The 19,143-nt window shown below is 41.0% G+C and overlaps 3 protein-coding genes across 7 annotated transcripts; 2 read left to right on the top strand and 1 right to left on the bottom strand.

Annotated features, from left to right (window-relative positions):
• Positions 1 to 434: 434 nt before the first annotated feature.
• Positions 435 to 8,246, top strand: capn10 (calpain 10). Its single transcript, XM_044027938.1, has 13 exons — positions 435 to 751; positions 1,499 to 1,752; positions 2,185 to 2,316; positions 2,412 to 2,608; positions 2,760 to 2,971; positions 3,070 to 3,211; positions 3,323 to 3,489; positions 3,595 to 3,851; positions 4,283 to 4,485; positions 4,703 to 4,958; positions 5,967 to 6,160; positions 6,242 to 6,287; positions 7,567 to 8,246. Exons 2-13 carry the CDS (start codon positions 1,609 to 1,611, stop codon positions 7,594 to 7,596), a joined length of 1,980 nt encoding a protein of 659 aa, XP_043883873.1. The 5' UTR covers positions 435 to 751; positions 1,499 to 1,608; the 3' UTR covers positions 7,597 to 8,246.
• Positions 8,247 to 9,441: 1,195 nt separating this feature from the next.
• On the top strand, positions 9,442 to 14,581 carry eif4e2 (eukaryotic translation initiation factor 4E family member 2). 5 transcript variants are annotated; one of them, XM_044027973.1, is made up of 8 exons: positions 9,442 to 9,573; positions 10,999 to 11,110; positions 11,206 to 11,340; positions 11,437 to 11,541; positions 11,625 to 11,777; positions 11,875 to 12,011; positions 13,236 to 13,311; positions 13,402 to 14,581. In XM_044027973.1, the coding sequence occupies exons 1-7, from the start codon at positions 9,554 to 9,556 to the stop codon at positions 13,282 to 13,284; spliced, it is 711 nt and encodes a 236-aa protein (XP_043883908.1). In that variant the 5' UTR covers positions 9,442 to 9,553; the 3' UTR covers positions 13,285 to 13,311; positions 13,402 to 14,581. The 5 variants fall into 5 exon arrangements, with proteins under 5 accessions (XP_043883908.1, XP_043883917.1, XP_043883926.1 ...); XM_044027982.1 differs by having other exon boundaries at positions 11,875 to 12,015; XM_044027991.1 differs by lacking the exons at positions 13,236 to 13,311; positions 13,402 to 14,581 and adding an exon at positions 12,264 to 12,372.
• Positions 14,314 to 19,137, bottom strand: LOC122770815 (phospholipid scramblase 2). Its single transcript, XM_044027952.1, has 8 exons — positions 18,846 to 19,137; positions 17,761 to 18,112; positions 17,603 to 17,680; positions 17,307 to 17,499; positions 15,465 to 15,576; positions 15,270 to 15,369; positions 14,999 to 15,057; positions 14,314 to 14,726 (listed from the first exon to the last, which is right to left on the bottom strand). The coding sequence occupies exons 1-8, from the start codon at positions 18,846 to 18,848 to the stop codon at positions 14,700 to 14,702; spliced, it is 924 nt and encodes a 307-aa protein (XP_043883887.1). The 5' UTR covers positions 18,849 to 19,137; the 3' UTR covers positions 14,314 to 14,699.
• Between the last annotated feature and the right edge of the window lie 6 nt (positions 19,138 to 19,143).

Raw genomic sequence — 19,143 nt, 5'->3', positions numbered from 1 at the left:
AAGGAAAAGGGGACTTGATTTTGGTGGTGATCTGGAAACTGTATTCAGAGTGTTATAAAAAAGTTTTTAGTGAAATAAATAAAAACAATTGTTACCTTGATAGAATGAAGGGGAGAGTATTGACGCTGTGGGAAAAATGAACAACCTTTGTGAATGTTTGGGTTCTCTGAGTGATTGCAGCAACACTGAGTACAAGTACATTCATTCAGTTGTAACTGAATCTGTATGTGGTCGCTTGTTCAATGGAATATAAGAGTATAATTTTACAGCCTCTGAAATGATCTTAAAGTTGAGCTAATGTTCACTTCAGGGTCGTTGGATTAGACTGAATTAACTTGCACAGCACAATAATAAATATCCATGCTTTTCATCCACGATCCATCCAGTGAATGTACACGGTGTGTAATTAGCTGCATGACCAGTAGGTGGCGGGCGTGAACAGGCACAGGAAGGATTCACCCATGAATAAAGTGACGGAAGTGTCGGCGGAAGGCTTTTTATGTGTGTTTTCACACCAAACTGGACGTTTAGTTTGACCTGTTTGCATAGTTAACTGTCACTCGTCACGACATCCTATGGGTCTTGGCGTGAACGCTCACTGCGGGTTTGCTCTCAAACCATGATAAGATGAAGCAGCATAGAGATGCTACAGCTGTGCTAATCAAGCTAACAAATGCTAAGGTTGAAGGCTAGCTTAGCTGCTTGTTTTGACACAAGCTGCAAGACGAAAGATGTTAAACATAGGAGCGAGGTAAGATGGATGTACATTAAAGGACATTTCATTTACGTTAGGAGTAATTGTGTTAATTAAGTAGTAATAGTTAGAATGACAATAATGTTTAACCATTGCAATATGAATGAATTGCAAATAATAATAATAAAAAAAAATTACTTCCCCCTAATTCATTCATACATCATTTGTGACATAAGGCGATACTGTCATTACAGCTGTGTGTGCATGTCATAATTAAAACGCATGAAATATACTTGATACCACTTTTTCTTGTCTGATACAGTTATCACACAATTGTCTCCTGAAACATATACCAGCCTCACAGCATGAACCGGACTGTACATGTAAAGTTGCCTTACCTTACCATGATCAGCTAATCTCTAATAGATAGATTTACAATATCTAATAAAACACAAGGAATAAAGTCCTTATAAATACCTAATAAAGTCCTTATAATACAGAGTGTTTAACTCTGATCCTGTTAAATATTTAAACTAGGTAAGATCACAGACAGAGAATGTTGTTAGCCACTCTTAATATCTTGTTATGCTTAGGGTTTGGAATCACAGGGTACCTCACAATTTGGTTTGGTGTATTATATTGCACGAAGAAGGACCAAATCGATATTTTGACCTACCCATAGTAATGCTAGGCTAGAAGTTATGAAGAGCTTGACATAAAACACAGACAGTTTACATCTCCTTCTGTTGTTGCCTTTGTAAATCTTATAAACATAATGTATACTCTTTTTTTGTTTTGTTTTAGGTGTGTTACAAGTGCAAAATGTACATGGGCACAGTGAGGATGGTGCCAGCAGACTGAGGTTCACTCGCAGACCCAGGAGGTGCGATTCAGGTGGAAAAGAAGCAGGAGCAATGACTGGAGAGGGCCAGGCTGTGTGCGGAGTTGAGGCTCTGGTTGAGGACCTGGAATTCCCGTCTGACGACATGTCCCTGTTCTCTAACTGCTCCACGCCCATCGCCAGGCTTCAGGGAAATATCACATGGCAGCGCCCACAGGTCAGATCAAATGCCAGAGGGAAATGCCACTGTGAAATTTCTTGTTTGTTTGTTTTGGGTTAGTTAGTCTAAAATGTTCTATACTTGCATCACCTTTCACAGATGTCCTTCATTTATCTAGGGCAAATATAGCAAGATATTCAGATCATACAATAAACCGTAAAAAGTGCAGTTTACATTGTTACTCAAAAAACAGCTTAATTACAAAACATCATAGATACAATACACAAGACTAACAAGGTAGGCGGAAGGAAATTACAATGACAAAGGTGATTACAGTGTCTAGTCCATTGCTCAATATTTCACAAAGCAGATCTATTTAGATCTATTTAGTAAAAGTGCAATAACTTCTCAACAGCAACCTTTTTCTTTATTAATTTTTTTATGTCAATTCTGCTTTAATTTTTATCTATTTTAATATTTCAACTCTAGGAGATCTGCCAGTCTCCAGTTCTCTTCCCCGACAACATCAACTTGGGTCACGCGAAACAAGGTTTATTAGGAGACTGCTGGTTTCTCTGTGCCTGCACTGTCCTGCTCAAGAACAGACATCTGCTGAACAAGGTAGAGAAACAAGTGCTGTGTCATTTATATTTTCACTCTGTTCAAGTGTTTCTCTGCCCCTCACTTCTGAAGTAACTTTGTCCACAACTCTGCAGGTGATGCCCCCAGACCAGCCTGAGTGGGGTGACAGCAGGTACAGGGGTGTCTTCCAGTTTCGTTTCTGGCAGCAGGGATACTGGATGGAAGTGACCATTGATGACCGCCTGCCTTGTATTAATTCATGTCTCTGCTTCTCAAGCTGCAACTCTCCAAATGCCTTTTGGGTAGCCTTGTTGGAGAAGGCCTATGCCAAGTAAGAAGCCTGTGGAAACTCCCTCTCTCCCATCGGTCAACTTTAGGACAGATATTTTTGGAAAATATCCTGACCTTGTCATCATACCTTCACATACATTTGTAAAACAATGTGTGGAAATTCCGTTTTCTGTGCTGTCCATTCTCTCTAGGCTTCATGGCTCATATGAGAATCTGTGGGCAGGGCAGGTGTCGGAGGCCCTAGTGGATTTGACTGGTAGTTTAGCGGAACACTGGAGCTTGGGAGACTTTGGGTCAGAGCAGGACTGTGAACAGGTCAAGAGGAAAAGGCTTGACCTGAATCTTCTCTGCAATGTGAAGGACGAGTGTGTACTGAGCTGTTCTACTCACAGCAGCCCTGGAGGTCAGAAAACTATTTCCTCACAGATAAAGACACACTTCCATTATCTCTTTTCTGACGTGACTTGTTACGTAACCCGTTGATCTCTTTGCCTGTTGTAGGTGCGAGTGAGCTTGGTCAGTACCATGCTCTGACTGTCATGGAGTGGTTGGATGTGAAGACTGTGTCGGGGAGTGAAGTGCGGCTACTCAGGATCAGAAACCCCTGGGGACGAGGCTGCTGGGGAGGGGGCTGGGTAGGGAGGTAGGTGCATGTGTTATAGCGAATATTGTTTTCTTGTAACTCAAGATTAATTTTGTTTGTATTTAAAATGACATTTGTATTCATTTTATCTTTTTATGTCTCTCTCCCCAGTGGTGCAGGCTGGAGATCCATTGACCCTAATTGTGCTTCAGATCTTCAAGCCAAGGTAGTGGAGGGAGAGTTTTGGTTGGATGAGGCTGAATTTTTGTCTCAGTTTGATGATGTCACAGTGGGATACCCTATGAGTAAGGAGGGACACCTAAAGAGCATCTATACAGGTAATTATCTTGTAAATAAAAAAGAGCGTTTTCTACTTTCAGTCTTACATTTTTCCTCAATGGTTTGATATGATATTCGTCCTGACAAGTAGTCCTCTCTGGCAGGAAATCCTCTAATACACAGCCATCAGCTGCCTGGCCGCTGGATTAAAGGTCACTCAGCTGGTGGCAGCAGAAATAGCAGCAGCTATGCTACTAACCCTAAGTTTTGGCTGAAAGTGAGTGAGAGAGGAGAAGTTCTGGTGTCCGTGCTGCAGCATAAGAAGTGGAGAAACAAAGAGAAATATGCACAAACGCACTGTGAGGACACCAGGAACACACAGCACCAGCACTACCAGGCCACTGCTCTGCACATGTGGAAGGTTTGTTATGTCATTTATATAGAATCAAGTGAGGGGCTCTTTACATGCAGCAACTTGATGATGATGTGTATAGGTCGTGACCTACTGTCGTCTACTGTTACACCATGATGGAAATATCTCAAGTTTTTAGAATGCAACAAGCGCTTTCAGTATGTTTTCTGATACTCAGGCCAAGAAAATTTATCTTAACTTTTTTGACTCAACAATACATTTTGAACCTCCATCTTTTAAACAAATCTCCTGAATCAGGAGGACAAGATTTGCCCCCAAATTTTTTTTCTCCACAGATAGCATAGCTGAGATGACCGGTTGTAGTTTTTCTCTCTTTTTAATGCATTTTCTCAGTCTAATGTGATCTAAAAACACACTTTGTAAATAAAGAGCATTACTGTTGTTGTTTTTTGCCAATCACATGTGATTTCTGTCACCAGGTAGAGAAGAAGCGTTTCAATCTGAGCCGTATGTTGAACAAACCTCCTTGTGCTTCTACTCACTGCCACACCTACGAGAGAGAGGTGGTACTCCATGGGCAGCTGGAGCCTGGATACTACCTGCTCATCCCCAGCACATACCAGCCAGGGGCCGAGGCCCACTTTCTCATCAGGGTCTTCTCCTCCTCCTCCATATCCCTTAGGTAAAGAGGAAGAGAAAGTTAACAAGTCCACCTTGTCAAGACATCCATATTTATTTATGTTACACATGAGAAAGAAAGCAAAAACTCTAGACACTTTTGCATGATCAATTATGTTGAATATTTCAGGACACTTTTATTTTGATGTTTTATTATCTAAATGGATAGGGCCATTTATAAATGATTATGTTTCTGATTAATTATTCATGATCTAACACAGTGCCCTGAAAAACTCAGCACCATCACTGCCACTAATACCAGATGGTGAGTGGGAGACCAGTTACTTCCATAGCTCGTGGGTGGAGGGAAAGACGGCTGGTGGAAGCAGGAACTTCCTGTCATACTGGCAGAACCCCTGCTTCCCTTTCACAGTGAATGATGACTCAGCATTGACATCAGGAGTTAATGTCAGGATTACCCTGCACCAGAGCCGTGCTGACACTGAGCTACACCCGATTGGCTTCCACGTATACAAGGTCAGTCAAATGTACTTAAGCAGATTATGTGTACATCCCTCACTGTCTAACCAACAATCACCGTACGTTGTCATAGACAGATGTTGGAAATCCTTCACACGGTTACTACATACTATGTAAGTTTCAGATATAATTAGGCATATAGGTTGTTTTCACAGTTTTTGGCGCAGCATCAGCAAGATATTTAAAGTGTGAGAGATCAGAACAAGCTGCTTGTTACTTTAGTTCACTGTGATATGTCCACAGATGTGTTCTGTTACTGAAGGTGTAGTTACTGAGTTATTACCAAGTTTATGTGGGGAAAAAAATGTTAGAATATAACATTCACATGAGCACTCTTGGATAATTTTCTTTAGTCTTGAAAACAATATGTTTTTTTGTTTTAGTAAGATTTTTCTTTGATATATTGCTTAAAATGTTTTATTTGTGGTCAGAAAAAAAATAATAAGCACAACTAAACAAACCAAAACAATGACAGACCCAAATCCTGTTTTTTTATGTAGTATGTTGTATTATTGTGTAGTACTGTAGCTTCTTTACATACTCATCATGTCTCCTAAAACAGGGACAGTGGTTAGCACTGTTGTCTCACAGTGCGAAGGTCCTGGGTTCAAACCCTGATCCATTCCAGGTCCTTTCTGAGCTGAGTTTGAATGTTCTCTCTTTGTGCATGTGGATTTTCGGTTTCCTCCCACCGTCAAAACATGTGTGAGGTTAAAGCTTCTGTTAGTTCCCCTGACCTAAGCAATGACAATCACTCTAGAGTTAGAGACAAACTTCCCCATCAGGATTAATAAAGTTACCATTACCTTAAACCAGGCAGTAATTATTGTTTTTTTAATGATCAGTGAAAACACACTTGTGTAAAGTTACTGGTAACACTTTATCAGGTAGCTTTAGTTCCACCAACCTTTAAAATACTTTTATTTTACTTACAAGTGAGTTATCGATAAAACTGCCATTGTAATTTTAACCAAGCATCTGATATTGACTGCATTCTGTATCCAGGTCCTAGAAGAGGCTGGTAGACAGAGGATCCTCAGGGATGAGGATCCCGCAGCCAGCTGTGTCCCCCACTGTTACACACAGGATATCAGTCTGGCCTGCAGTCTTCCTCCTGGAGCTTACACCATTTTACCATCCACTTATGAGCCGGACTGCTCGGCAGACTTCACCCTCAGCCTGTCTTGCAGGATACACAGGTTAGGTTATGACAGCAGTATCTCCATGTGGCATCTGTTGTGTCATCGTCAAAAGAGATAATGGAAGTGTGTCTCTTTCAGGAAGGTGGTGAAAAGTCAGGAGCGGTTGGGCCGAGCCATTCTAGAGGTTTGTATAATGTGGTGCTGAAGATGACTAAATGAATCAGCTTCAAATGTTCTCAACTGATCAAATTGTTTCTTATACATGAAGCAAAAATCAAAACATTTGCTGCTTTTTAACTTTTGACAAGACGGAACCGCGAGGACTCAGACGGAGGCCTTTTTATTGTCACTCTTAATGAATCACAAGGCAGATCCTCTTACTGAGGGAAAACAAAAGCGTGGCTATGAAAACCTATAACAAATGGCGAGCGCAACGCTCTACAAGAGAAACGTTGCGGAACTATAAACGCGGAACAAAAAAATCACTCCGAAGGAGGAAACAAACTTAGACTATGGGTATCATAAAAAACTTAAACAGAAAACTCTCCAAACAGAGGAAAAACAAGGCTCTAAGCACTTCAAAAAGAAAACAAACTCAAAGCACAATCCTACAGATTGGCGATCTATAACTAACTAAGAATGGGATCAAAAACAAAACGCAATCTAAATGATTGGATCTAACTAGTAAAAGGTAAGTCACAATCCTAGTGATTGGAGTTCCTAAAAAGGCTATGAAAATTAACAAACAAAAATCTCTCCCAAGGAGGAAAACAAAAGGGGCTATAAATCTGAACTAAGGAATCAGCTAACAGGCTATGATAAGAAAACTTACAAAATAAAGCGTCGCTCACAAAGAGGATCAAAAGCTTGAGGATTCTGTGGCTGTGGCTGTGGCTGTGGCTGTGGCTGTGGCTGTGGCTGTGGCGCTCGGGTGATCAGGCATGGGCGATAACACACTGGCACTGATACTGGGGAACAGAGAGTTTTTAAAGTGCACATGGCTTAATTGTCAGCAGGTGTGTGTAATCAGGGCCAGCAGGCCGGCAGAGGAGGGGGCGGGGCAAACTGCCGGAGTGACAACTTTTACGTCATTGCAAATTGAATATATTATATTTGGGTTTCATATTGATGACAACAAACAACTTGAAAGTGTTATTATTATTGTCAGCCTCGACTTTGTAGAGCTGTCCTCTGCAAGAACCAGTCTTGGACAAGACACTCACTCACTGTAAACATGGCTGCCAGCAGGGGCACAAGGATAAACTGATTTTACCAAAGGAGAAAGAAAATGTATGTCTGCTGAGGTCTAATATATCTTTCTTTGTCCTATGTTTGACCCTTTTTCTTGCACTTAGGCAGACTTTTCTGTCTGTAAACCAGTCTCTTTTTAACTTGCTGGGACTTAGGTGAGTAGATGGCATCACTGAATAATCTCTCTGTCTTACTCTGTCTCTGGACGGCAGGTCTCCCACATCTCTGTGATGCAGAGCTAGTTCTCTGTGAGTGTTGCTGCACCTCTGATGTTGGCTCACCTCCCAGTGCCTCTTGGCCCACGATGAAAGATCCAGTTCTCCTGTTCAACTTCGCCATGCTCACTGTGTCTGTGCGGCTGAGGAGGCAGGAGGATAGAAAGATTTAGTGGGCAAGTGTGTGTTGGGAATCCTAGAAAGCCCTTTATGCAGAACTGCTGAGGCTCCGTACTGATGGGCAGCCACACACACATCAGTGATTAGGACATCACAGGTTGTCGGTGGGCTGGGCTGCTAATGAAGTATGACGGGACTGGCTGGTGTAAACAAACAGCCGCGATTGAAGAGGGCTGCCACTGCTCTTGCTGATTCACTCACTGGTGTGCCTGCCGGCCTGGAACAAAGGACCCTCTCATGAAGATCCTCACCAGTGCAAGGGGCGAGGGGATGGTCGTCACCAGCAGAGCCAACCAAATCCACCCCGCCATACCGTGCCATACCAAACTAGAGCTTTTCTCTCATCTCTCACCCCTCACCCCCTGACAATCTGTTTTTTTTACAACCCCTCATCATCAATCCTGCTCACTATCCTGACTAACACGCAAGTCAGGCAGGACCTAAATAAGTCCACATAGTTACTGACTCCATCCTCATCAACCACCCACCTTTTACCCCAACTCTGTTTGAAATGACTGCTAGAAAAGAGGACAAGGGGACGGATGAGGGACACGGCACATCAGAGGAAGCCGTGTCCTATGAAGAAGCCGCTGCCAGTTCTTTTTGTGTTTTGGCTGTGTGTGTGTGTCTGCTCATCATGCCCATGTGTGTGTGTGTGTGCAGAAGTCACAGGGTCTCTGATTAATTACTGAAACCAGAGTTAACAAAGGCCTATAAAGCTACCCCATCTTGCTTTGTACTTATGAGGTTTGAATGTCAGCTTGATGAGATGTGATGAGAAATAAAATGTTGAAACATGAATGCGTTCCATTGAATCTGTTTTTCTTTCTAAATAAATAAACATAATATAATTCATAATAATAATAAATAAAGGGATTACATTAAAGGCAAAGTAAAATGAACGTCTTAAAAATATGAACTCTGTTCTGCCCGTAGGTCTTCAGGAAGGCTGTTCCACAGTCGTGGGCTGCAATAAGATAAAGAAGCTTTTCTTTGTTCTGACTCTTGGAATCATTAAAAGGTGACTTCCGGAAGACCAGAGTTCTTCATGGTTGATAGGTTAAAATTAATGGACTTAAAAGCAGTGTGACTGCAGAATAATTTTAGTTCCAAAATTGGACTGACTTTTTTGTTTCTACTGGCCTGGTTTTAATTGGACATTGGGCTGATTTTGTCACGCAAACTTGACAGCTCTTGTCCACTACTAGTGCATGTAGGAGTAAGGGAAAATGAGGTGGACAAGTTAGCATTGCACAGAGACAGTATACATTCTCAAGTTCTATTTAACAAATCGGAGATAAAATCAATGGAGTGGAGAAAATCAAAGGAAGGGTGGTAAAATAAGTGGCTCAAGTGGCAGTTGTCACTGAAAATATAGGTATATTAAGGAATCAAACTTTGGTCATTCCAGTCTTAGCACTCCAGGTAGACACTGTAACATGTGATTACATTTTTTTTAAAATACATGTCCAAGAAAAACAAGATCAAAGATGAAAGAGGAGCTGAGTATGACTGGTGTTCAGAATTTGAACATTAAAGCTCTGATAAATGTGTGGAGAAAACCAAACCATGTTTTATTTCGTGAAGCACACAATCAGTAATAATGAGTAAGTTCTCATCTATTCATCTAGTCATCTATTATGTGTATTCCGGATCAGAAGGTGGCAGTAATGCTTCTAACATGCGGGTTAGAAACCGACGTTAAAAACGAAGAAGAGGCACCGCTGTGTAGTGTGCGCGCCGCCTTAGCTGCGGAATTTAGGAGGCTGTTCTTGGACTCCAACAAACTCTCAGCAAGAAAATAATGAACAACAAATTTGACGCGTGAGTAGCCGAAGTTTTCTGTGAAGTGTGAACCGGGAAACGGCTCATCGTCGCTGCGATGCCCCCCCCATCGGGAAAGCGTAACGTCAATGAAAGCTGTTGACGTAGCGTGTAAAAAGAGAGGTGTGTCAGCTATGTTGCATGGTCTGTGTGCTTAAAAAACCCCTACGGTACTGATGCACACATACAGGTGCATGTAACACAGAGTAGCGCAGCAACCGTGAGTTAATAGTGTTTTGTGAAATGGAAGTGAGCGCCCCTTGCTAGCTGTAGCTTAGCCTAGCGGCAGACGGGCAGGCCACAAATCCTCGGTGTGGTAGTAGTTACGAGGCTGGGGAAGGTGCATGCTGGCACGGCTTAGCAGACTCCCGTAGCCCTAAAGCAGGACGGTTCGTTCTTACTCAAGGTGCTGTCATTTCATTAAAAAAAGAGAATGATAAGAAAAACAGCGCATTACAGATATAGTCTATTAAAGTTCTAAAAATGTGTTGTTAAAATAACAGTGACGCAACATGACATATGGCAATTTCTGTTTAAAACCACCATTAACTGACAGCAGAAGAGCAGGGTTCGGGCCCAAAACTTAGGTGTGTAAAGTGGAGAGACGAAAGGGAACTGATTTAACTTAACAGGTGCCAATTGCTATAAAATGAACAAAGTAGGAGAAAATAACTAATATAGGACAGGACCAACTTCTCCAAGCATCACTGTATGTCACCTACGTGCAAATGTACTGTTAAATACACCTTTAGTAAAGATGTCTTAACAGCATTAGGACACTAACTAAACCTCCGGAAAGGATGTTTGCTCGAGCACACAACATGAAGCACTGTCTGTAAACATCGTTTCATGGTTTTAGGAAATTACAATCAACATTTTCTGATATTTTTTGGACTAAACAACTCCATAAATTTTGGAAAAATTGAGAAAAAAAATCGTTGGATTAATTGATCATGAAGAAGAAGATGATGACTGGAAAGTTCAGTGTTTGATCCTCACATCACTTTTGTTGTCATTGCATTTAATTACATTTATAGCGTTATAAACGGAACAAACAGTTAGCAGCTGCTAGAGAGACCAGCACTACTTGTCTTGGACTGAAAACATCAAGGCCATCTGCATATGTGTGATGCTCACTCTTCCCTTACCAATCATACATACAGTCCAATCAGGCTAGTTTAATTGTTAGTGTGTGCAATGCATGTGCAGCATAAATATAGTTTTGTGTTTAAAATCTACTCTAATTTACCACATTATATTTACGTTTTCAGCAGTCCTGAAGGAAAACCATATGATGTATCACTTCATAGTGCAGTAATTAAAATGAGTCCTTTTCTCTTTAAAAATATTGATTTAAGTAAAACAGACTAACGAGCACGGTGTTTTTCATTTTGTGTGTGTGTTTTTGTTTTAAACCAAATCCAGTTTGAAAGACGATGACAGTGGAGACCACGACCAGGACCAAGGATCACCGAAAGACAGTGAGAAGGAAAAAATCGAAGACGAGGACAAGGACCAGAATTCTACAAGGAAAAAGGTGAGCCTGTTTAAGGAAAGGCTCATAGGTGTTTGCAGCCTTTAAGGTGATGTGTGTGTGAGTGAGTGGCTAAGTTACTTGTTCCTCATCTGTAGATGGTGGTACCAGGGGCAGGGGAGCACCCACTTCAGTACAACTACACCTTCTGGTATTCCAGACGAACCCCTGGGAGACCAGCCAGCACTCAGAGCTACGAACAGAACATCAAACAGATCGGCAGCTTTGCCTCAGTATGCTGCTCTTCATGACCTCAACCTCTGAATACAAACTTACAATCACTAATTCTCCCACTGTCAACACTGAAATTGTTTCTCATAATTTGGTAGGTGGAGCAGTTCTGGCGTTTCTATAGTCACATGATCAGGCCAGGGGATCTGACTGGCCACAGTGACTTCCATCTCTTCAAAGAGGGTATTAAACCCATGTGGGAGGTGAGTACAAAATCTTGAACACTAACTAGCATTTTATAAACATCCACTCTGAAATCCTGCATGTGTTGTGTGTGTGTGTGTAGGACGATGCCAATAAGATGGGTGGGAAGTGGATCATCCGTCTGAGGAAAGGCCTCGCATCTCGGTGCTGGGAAAACCTGATCCTGGCCATGTTGGGGGAGCAGTTCATGGTGGGAGAGGAAATCTGTGGGGCTGTGGTGTCAGTACGCTTCCAGGTTAGTGCCACTAACACACACTGCTGTACATTAGACCATGCACTTCCTACTCCCATCATACTCAGATGTGCCTTCTCTACACGGTTCTTTACCTCAGGAGGACATCATTTCCATCTGGAACAAAACTGCTAGTGACCAGGCAACCACTGCCCGCATCAGAGACACGCTACGCAGAGTCCTCAACCTGCCCCCCAACACCATCATGGAGTACAAGACGCATACAGACAGCATTAAGTATGTATGTCGCCACCCTTTTTTTATTTCTTCTCCACTTTCTCTATAACTCATACATGTATGCATACTCATAAACCTCCCATTGTCATTCAGTTATTGTTGGATACATATTAAGCTGTAGTGAACTGACTGTAAAACAATGCTAATGTTTTTTTTTTGTTTTTGTTTTGTTTTGTTTTGTTTTTTACTTAAACTGAGCAGATATTGTTTTGATGACTAATGAAAATGTTTCTCTGTTTTATATTTTTAAAGGTCCAGTGTGTAACATTTAGGAGGAGTTTTTTGGCAGAAATTGATTATGCTAACCAAAAGTAGATATAATAAATGTATGTTCATTTTAAAATAAAAATCATTTGGTTTTCGTGGTCTCAGAATATACATTTCTTTTTATATTCCTGTCCTAGATTCTATGTAAGAGCCTTTCTTTGAAGAGGCCACCATCTTACAGCTCTGTTTATGTAGCAACCCAAAATGACTAACCTGCCAAAGTTTGCATGTTCGCTTCTAAAAGCGTACGCCACATACTATAAATGGCATCTTTTTTTTGATTGGCAAAGCCCACCATAGTTCCCTGATATGCTTTGGAGTTCTGTTACTTCCCGCAATCTCACAGCAGATGCTGCTAATTCTTACACACTTGACCTTTAATCCTAAGGCTGGAGGAAATTCCTACCTGTTATTTTTCTATAAAAAAATAACGCACATAATAAACATGTACACGTGGTAGTTTCAGGACATCTTTAGAATAATGCATATTACTGTACTCATCCATGGCAATGATAATTTATTAAACCAATGTTTTAATTATGGAGTTGCAGTGGCTAGTATTGCAAGAAGGTTACTGGTTCAGATCCCAGTTTGCCAGCCTCATAGTCTTGAGTTTGCGGGTTCTTGTGTGCATGTCGCTTCAAAAACATGCAGATTAGGTTAATTGGACACTCTAGATTGACTGTAGCTGTAAGTGTGACCTTCATGTGGAGCATAAAGTGGTTGACAATTAATTAAATGTTTTTAAAAAAGCCAAAATCTGTTTCTGCATGTTTTTATTGTCAGTTGTTGGGGTAAATTTTAAGACATAGACAACTATGTGTTGATCACTATTGTATTTCAATATGTGATTTTTGCTTTATATTATAGTATAAAACATCTGAGTCCACCACTGAAAAAGAATAAAGAAATGAACTGTTTATTATGAATGATGACGTACTGCATCCTCCTTCCTAGAGCCTGGGAAGACTTCCATGGTCTGGTGAATGCTAGTGCTGGACGTTAGGCCCTCACACAGAGAACATCTACAAGGGTAAAAACTGTTGCTACATTAATGAAGAGTGAAATAAATAGTTTTTTCTCTTGACGTGATTCGCCTCATGCTAATGTGGTTTGTTCTTAGGTGTGAAGATATGTGATGCTTTGGGGGTAGACAAGTCCGAGGACGGACACCTCTGTGTGGATTGGCACTGTGTGATGTGAAGACAGGAAGTCAGGAACGGGGGCAAGAAGACCGTCACTTCTGTGTGTCGAATTGCAAAAACGTACAGGAAAGCCTTGCAACGGGACGCTGAACCAAGCCGAAGAGAAAAATGTGTTATTTTTAACGAAGCAGAGGGGAGAACACAACCTTCAATTTTTTTTTAATTTTATTTTTTTTGTAACTCGAGTTGTAACATCTGTTAACCTGCCACCAGAGGGGGCACATGAATGGTGCTTGATCCTAGCTGTTAACAAGTGTACTTGACTAAATACAACAAAACCAACAGAAACAAATCCATTATAATGCTAGATCTGCTTTTATTGCTTACATCACATCCAACTTCCTGCTATTAAAGTAAGTCTGTGTTCATCTGTTTTATTGGGACTCAAACAGGGTTGCAGGTAGATGTTATTTTATTACAGTTCTGTATTTTAATGACAACTCCTCGGCCATTTCGAACTAGAAATGATTACTGATTACAGTTATTGTGTGCGATATATTTGTAAATACAGTCCAAGTCAAAGATCACACAATTGAATCAGCGACGATTCTGCGTCTTTGACCTGGAAGTTGAATCCCAAAGGATGAGGACCATCCTGTGTTGGGCAGAAGGTTGTATGACCGGCATCTTCAAAATGGACTGCCAAGCTGCCTCAATCACTGTGCCTGTCCTCAAGCCAGACCTGATAAAGGTCTCCCGCCTGCTGTTTTCGTCTTTACCCACCTTTAAGTAATCCAAGGGTTGGGCTCTGCTTAAATGTCCTCAGCAAAGGAGTATTGTGGTCCTGAAACACTGACCATTGCTTCTGTTTTGTTGTTTTGTTGTTTTGTTTTGTTTTTTTTTTTTTTAGCAAAAGAGATGAGTTTGGGCCCCGGGGTCTGGGTCTGTTACATTTGATCCCTCAAGAGTATTTTCGACATTGAACCATGTTCAGAAAGCACCTCGAGGTTGTTGACATGCTGTAATGCTGCCCATGTTTGGTAGTGCGATGATGTGTGCAGGAGTGAGTGTGTGTATGTTTCAAAAGACAAGAAACTGATGGATGTACACCTCATGGTTTATAGCAATAAATGTCAAATATGCATCTGTTTGCATCTATTTGGATCGTGGTCAGTTTTCTGTTCTAGGTGGACACCCACACTGGAGAGAACAATATTGGAACAGGAACCTGTAGTTCAAGTCGAGCTGTAGTGTCTGTCACTGGTGATTGTTAGGATCAGCTCATTTCAAAAAACATGTGATTCTGTGGAGAAATAACAACAAGGACTTGGTTTGTGTGGAAATTTGACGGAAAGATTTCAATATACCAGCTCTGCTTTTTAAGATATTTCATTTAATTGACTAAAATATCTTAATGCGATCACTTAAAATACATTTTCAAAGTTGTATTGGAAGTTATTTGTTCTGATGGTCGTCTTTACCAAGGAATATGAACACTTTATACATGTGTTATAAGTTATATTGTGACATGTCACATTTTCTTAAACGAACGGCAGTAGAAAGTAATCCACTTACCAACAAGAAAGTGGCTGCCAGCAGAAGCAATTTCATGTCTGATTCCATAGTCGCTTGTACTGAAAGAGTGAAAAAAGAAATGTTACAATCACTTAAAGGAAATGGTAATACATCCAAAATCCAAGATCTGAAAAAGTTGTTTTTGTGTGTAGGAGAGTCTTATTCACGAGAAGCATACAGAACATGGTCTTGATCATGTCATCATATCCAAATAATTTGCAAAATGACTTCAGCAGGAATTACAGATCAAATATCATCAGTAAGAACTCACCATCTAACCCAAAATATTCATGGTCCATGTTATGTTCTTCATTGAAGCCTGGCCATTTCTTCCATATGGTGCCAAGTCTCTCACCAATGTTTGAGACAATCTGTGAAAAAAAAGGCCCCCACCCCCCCAAAAAAAGAGGAATGTTATTCTGTTGTTGTAACACATTTGTATTTGTGGTTGTTTAAATGCTGCTACCTGAAACTGCTGGTTGGAGACACATCGACATGGACAGCAGGAGCCCTGAATTCTGACAGCGGACACTCCTTCTGAGTCGCACACTTCCAGGAGAGAGGTAAACATGCTCCACCTGGTAACACAACACAACGTAACACACTTCCTTGCATATAATCATGCAATAAGCGACCTGGCAGACGCAGCGTCCAGCGCTTCACACGGTGGCACAGCCCAGCCTTGATGCGTGGTTGATCACATTGTCAGCTGTTGTGATTCTGCAGCACAAAAAGCTTTGTTTGCTTACTGTCAGAAGAGTTCACATTGGGCTAAGCTTTATTCTAGTGCAACTAAGAGAATATTTATACTAAGTAGTAACTGAATCCTCTGCCAGACCGTGGGTCTTCATTATTGGACACAACTTCAGTGAGCGTTGCCTCTGGAGAACTAAATTCAACACACAAAGGCACCTCAGCTAACCCTGGAGTCACATTCAGGCCACATGAAGACGGAGTATTTAGGTTTGGCCGCCTTTGTTCCCGTTAGCCAACTTTCCCATTAAGAAGGATGCGGCATTCCTTCCTTGCCAGCCCAGAGTGGTTATGTTGGTGTGTCTCTAAGCAGACAGCTGTTTTCTGTATTAACTCCCCCAGGTTTAGACTACACTCTGGCCGTTTGGAACAGCAAAAGGCTCTCATTGCTATTTACAGCCAGGCCTGGGCATCCATGGTGGTTCGAGGAGGCTGTGGAGGCTTGAGCAACATGGAAAACGGTTCACATTACAAGTTGTTCAGTCTGAGAATCTGAAGTATTCTGATGGCTGGTACAATATTCTGTAAGCAGGAGGTTTGAATCCAAAACACGATGAATTGGAAGCAACTGGACCTTTTCTTGTGTTTTTTTTTTGGATAATAATGACATGGATGAAAGACAATCTACACAGGCATTTTAAAGGTTTGACAATGTAAGGGAATCATTTGGATAAAACAATTCAACAAAGTTTAAATTTCAGTCATCTCTGTGAGAACTGTGAAAACACAAGTCATTCACCACTACCATCTTAGAGGTCAGACCAACAGACAACAACTTATTTCATCCCCTTTTTATACGCAATACACGACGGATAAAAATTATAGAAGAAATTCTCGATGTTTTGAGGAAAACAAGGAAAAACAAGGAAGAAGTAAAAATGAAAGTATAGAAGAATTTGCAGAGAAATGCATGTAAAGCTGCAATGCGTAACTTTTGATGATTTTTGTTGTTACTTCCATCAAAGAGGTTGTTTTCATTCAGGTGGACTTCTGTGCTTCTGTTAGCAACATTCTGTCTGTAGTTTTTGACGGGTCAATCTAAATTTTTAGGGTAAGTGATCGCCCAAATATGTCCCTGTTACATTTTGGTAAGACTCTACCCACTTAGAAAACATTGCACATTTTTGAAATCCGTAACTCTTATATTAGGCAAAACTGTAAATGAATAAATATCATATCTCTGTCAATATCAGGCCCCGTCTATCATCAGACTAAAATAAAACACCTCCAAATCACATTTAATCCTCAGGCTTCAGATTACTACCTTCTTAAGTCATTAAGGGCAAACATGTCCACTTCCAAAAAACTGCTATAAAAACTTTGCTAATCCTAACCCTCTGCGTATATCTCTTAAAAAACTACCAAACATTCAATCATTTTGAGGATTTAAACCCTTATAATTATCCAATACTGTATTTGATCAGGACTGAAGTTGATCAGAAGATTTAACCCCAAAAAGCAAAATATTGGAAATATTAATCTGTAAATTTTTTACATTTTGTAATGACACTTTTTTCTCACAGTGTTTCATTGCTCTATCAGATCTAAGTCTCACCTCTGGCACACAGTCCCAATGAGATGTTTCTGAGGTGAGTAGACCCTCATCTCCATCAGACAGCAGCCGAGGCAACAGGCGTCCCATCTGAAGGGCCTTTCAAAATAAAAGACTGGACAGCCTTGACAGTTGAAACCCTTCAATGTATAGGCCCGAGCTGGACCGCAACACTGGAGACACACACATGAACTCTCTGGCAGGAGGGAGACACCAAAAAGAGACTGAGAATACACTGGAAAAACAGCCCCATTCACTCTCTCTGCACACAGTGGGGGAATGTGGAGTTGCACATGTACCTTCCACAGCCACAAAAATCTGTGACCTGCTGCTTCCTGTGGCGATGCTGTAGATCCTCCTGGGAACACACTGTGGACCTGCAGTGACAAAGCATAGCTCGTTTCAGAAAGAGAGGAATCCCTGCGTTGCAGCGACACCAATGCATTGTTTTTCTTACCTTGTAGCTGTGGCTGAGCACTAATATGAATCTGACTGACTGTTTCCAGCACAGACATTAAGTCTGAACCTGCTGCACATGAGTTACTCTGCTCCATTTCTGGCCTATTCACGTTCTCTGCTGGCTGCAGGAAGCTGTTCTCCGTCTTCCTCTCAGGAGCCTGAAGTGAAAGCTGCTCATCAGGATCCCAGTCAGGAGGCAGTGTATGAGGTTTGGGTGCAGGTAAGTGAGACTGGCACTCGCATGGCCCACAGCGGTTCTGGAAAGCTCTGAAGATCATCTGGATGTGCTTCTCTCGTTCCAGTTGACCAATAGGAAGAGGCTGGTTGGTCACAGCCGACATGGTATACAACTGTGTATATTGAGGAATTATTTTTATTTGAATAATGATGACAACTTTTTTTAAAAGGAACATTTCAGTTACTCAGTGTGACCTGGATTTAGATGACAAAAAAAAAACTTTACAATTCAGCTACTGTGTATTTCCTAAATATTAATATTTACAAATACAATAAAAATACAATTGTTTATGTGAGCTCTTTAAAAACAAATATAAGTTATAAGTTGCAAACAATTCAATCAATGGGAGAATTCCCCTGAATAATCTCTTCTAATAGTCCAGTAAAAATATATGACTGAAGAAAAAAACCTACCTACATAGCTTTATTTTGAATATGGAGATGTTACAATCACATCACATTTGGTTATTTTGATTTTTTCTTTTTTTCTCAATTTAACAATTCAATGATTCTCTTGAAAACCCCAAGGATACAAACTACTTGTTGTATACTTTTTAAAGCCTTACTTCTTTAACTTTCGGTTTGGGGAACCAAGATGAAGAAAAACAACTTCTCTGCCAACACATTTAACAATCTTTAAACAAACTGATGTCACCACAGAAGCCTGAGCCTCTTTTTCATTGAAATCACACACACACACTCATGGTCCTTTTGCACTGTTTGGTTTCATTCTGCAGTTTCAGACAGCACACGTACGCCAAACACATGTACTGCAGCGTAAGTGCTAAAGAAAGATCACGCAAACATCCTAATTTAACAACATAAAATGAAGATTATTTTGCTTACCATCTGTGTTCAACCTCCAGGATCTGATAATCTCAATGTGGGAAGAGAGAGATCAGACCAGTCCTGTGAGAGAACAGAGCGCCACCTCTTTCTTCACTGCCTCTGTGTGTTTGTGTGAATATTCACGTCTTGTGTGTCTTTGTAAAGCGTATGTGTGTCTGGATTCCCACTCATTTCCCGTCAGCACTGTCTTTTCTATTCCCTGACTCTGTTTCCATCCCAACTAGCCGGATCTGCCTTTTGTCTTGTTAGAAAGGCGCCATTCAGCCATGTCATTGAAATCCTGCTTCCAGAGGTG

Source organism: Solea senegalensis, linkage group LG1 (genome assembly GCF_019176455.1).
Source record: "Solea senegalensis isolate Sse05_10M linkage group LG1, IFAPA_SoseM_1, whole genome shotgun sequence".
NCBI classification, from domain to species: Eukaryota; Metazoa; Chordata; class Actinopteri; order Pleuronectiformes; family Soleidae; genus Solea; species Solea senegalensis.
The sequence above is the reverse complement of the archived record's forward strand: the minus strand, read 5'-3'. Positions and strand labels throughout refer to the sequence as shown.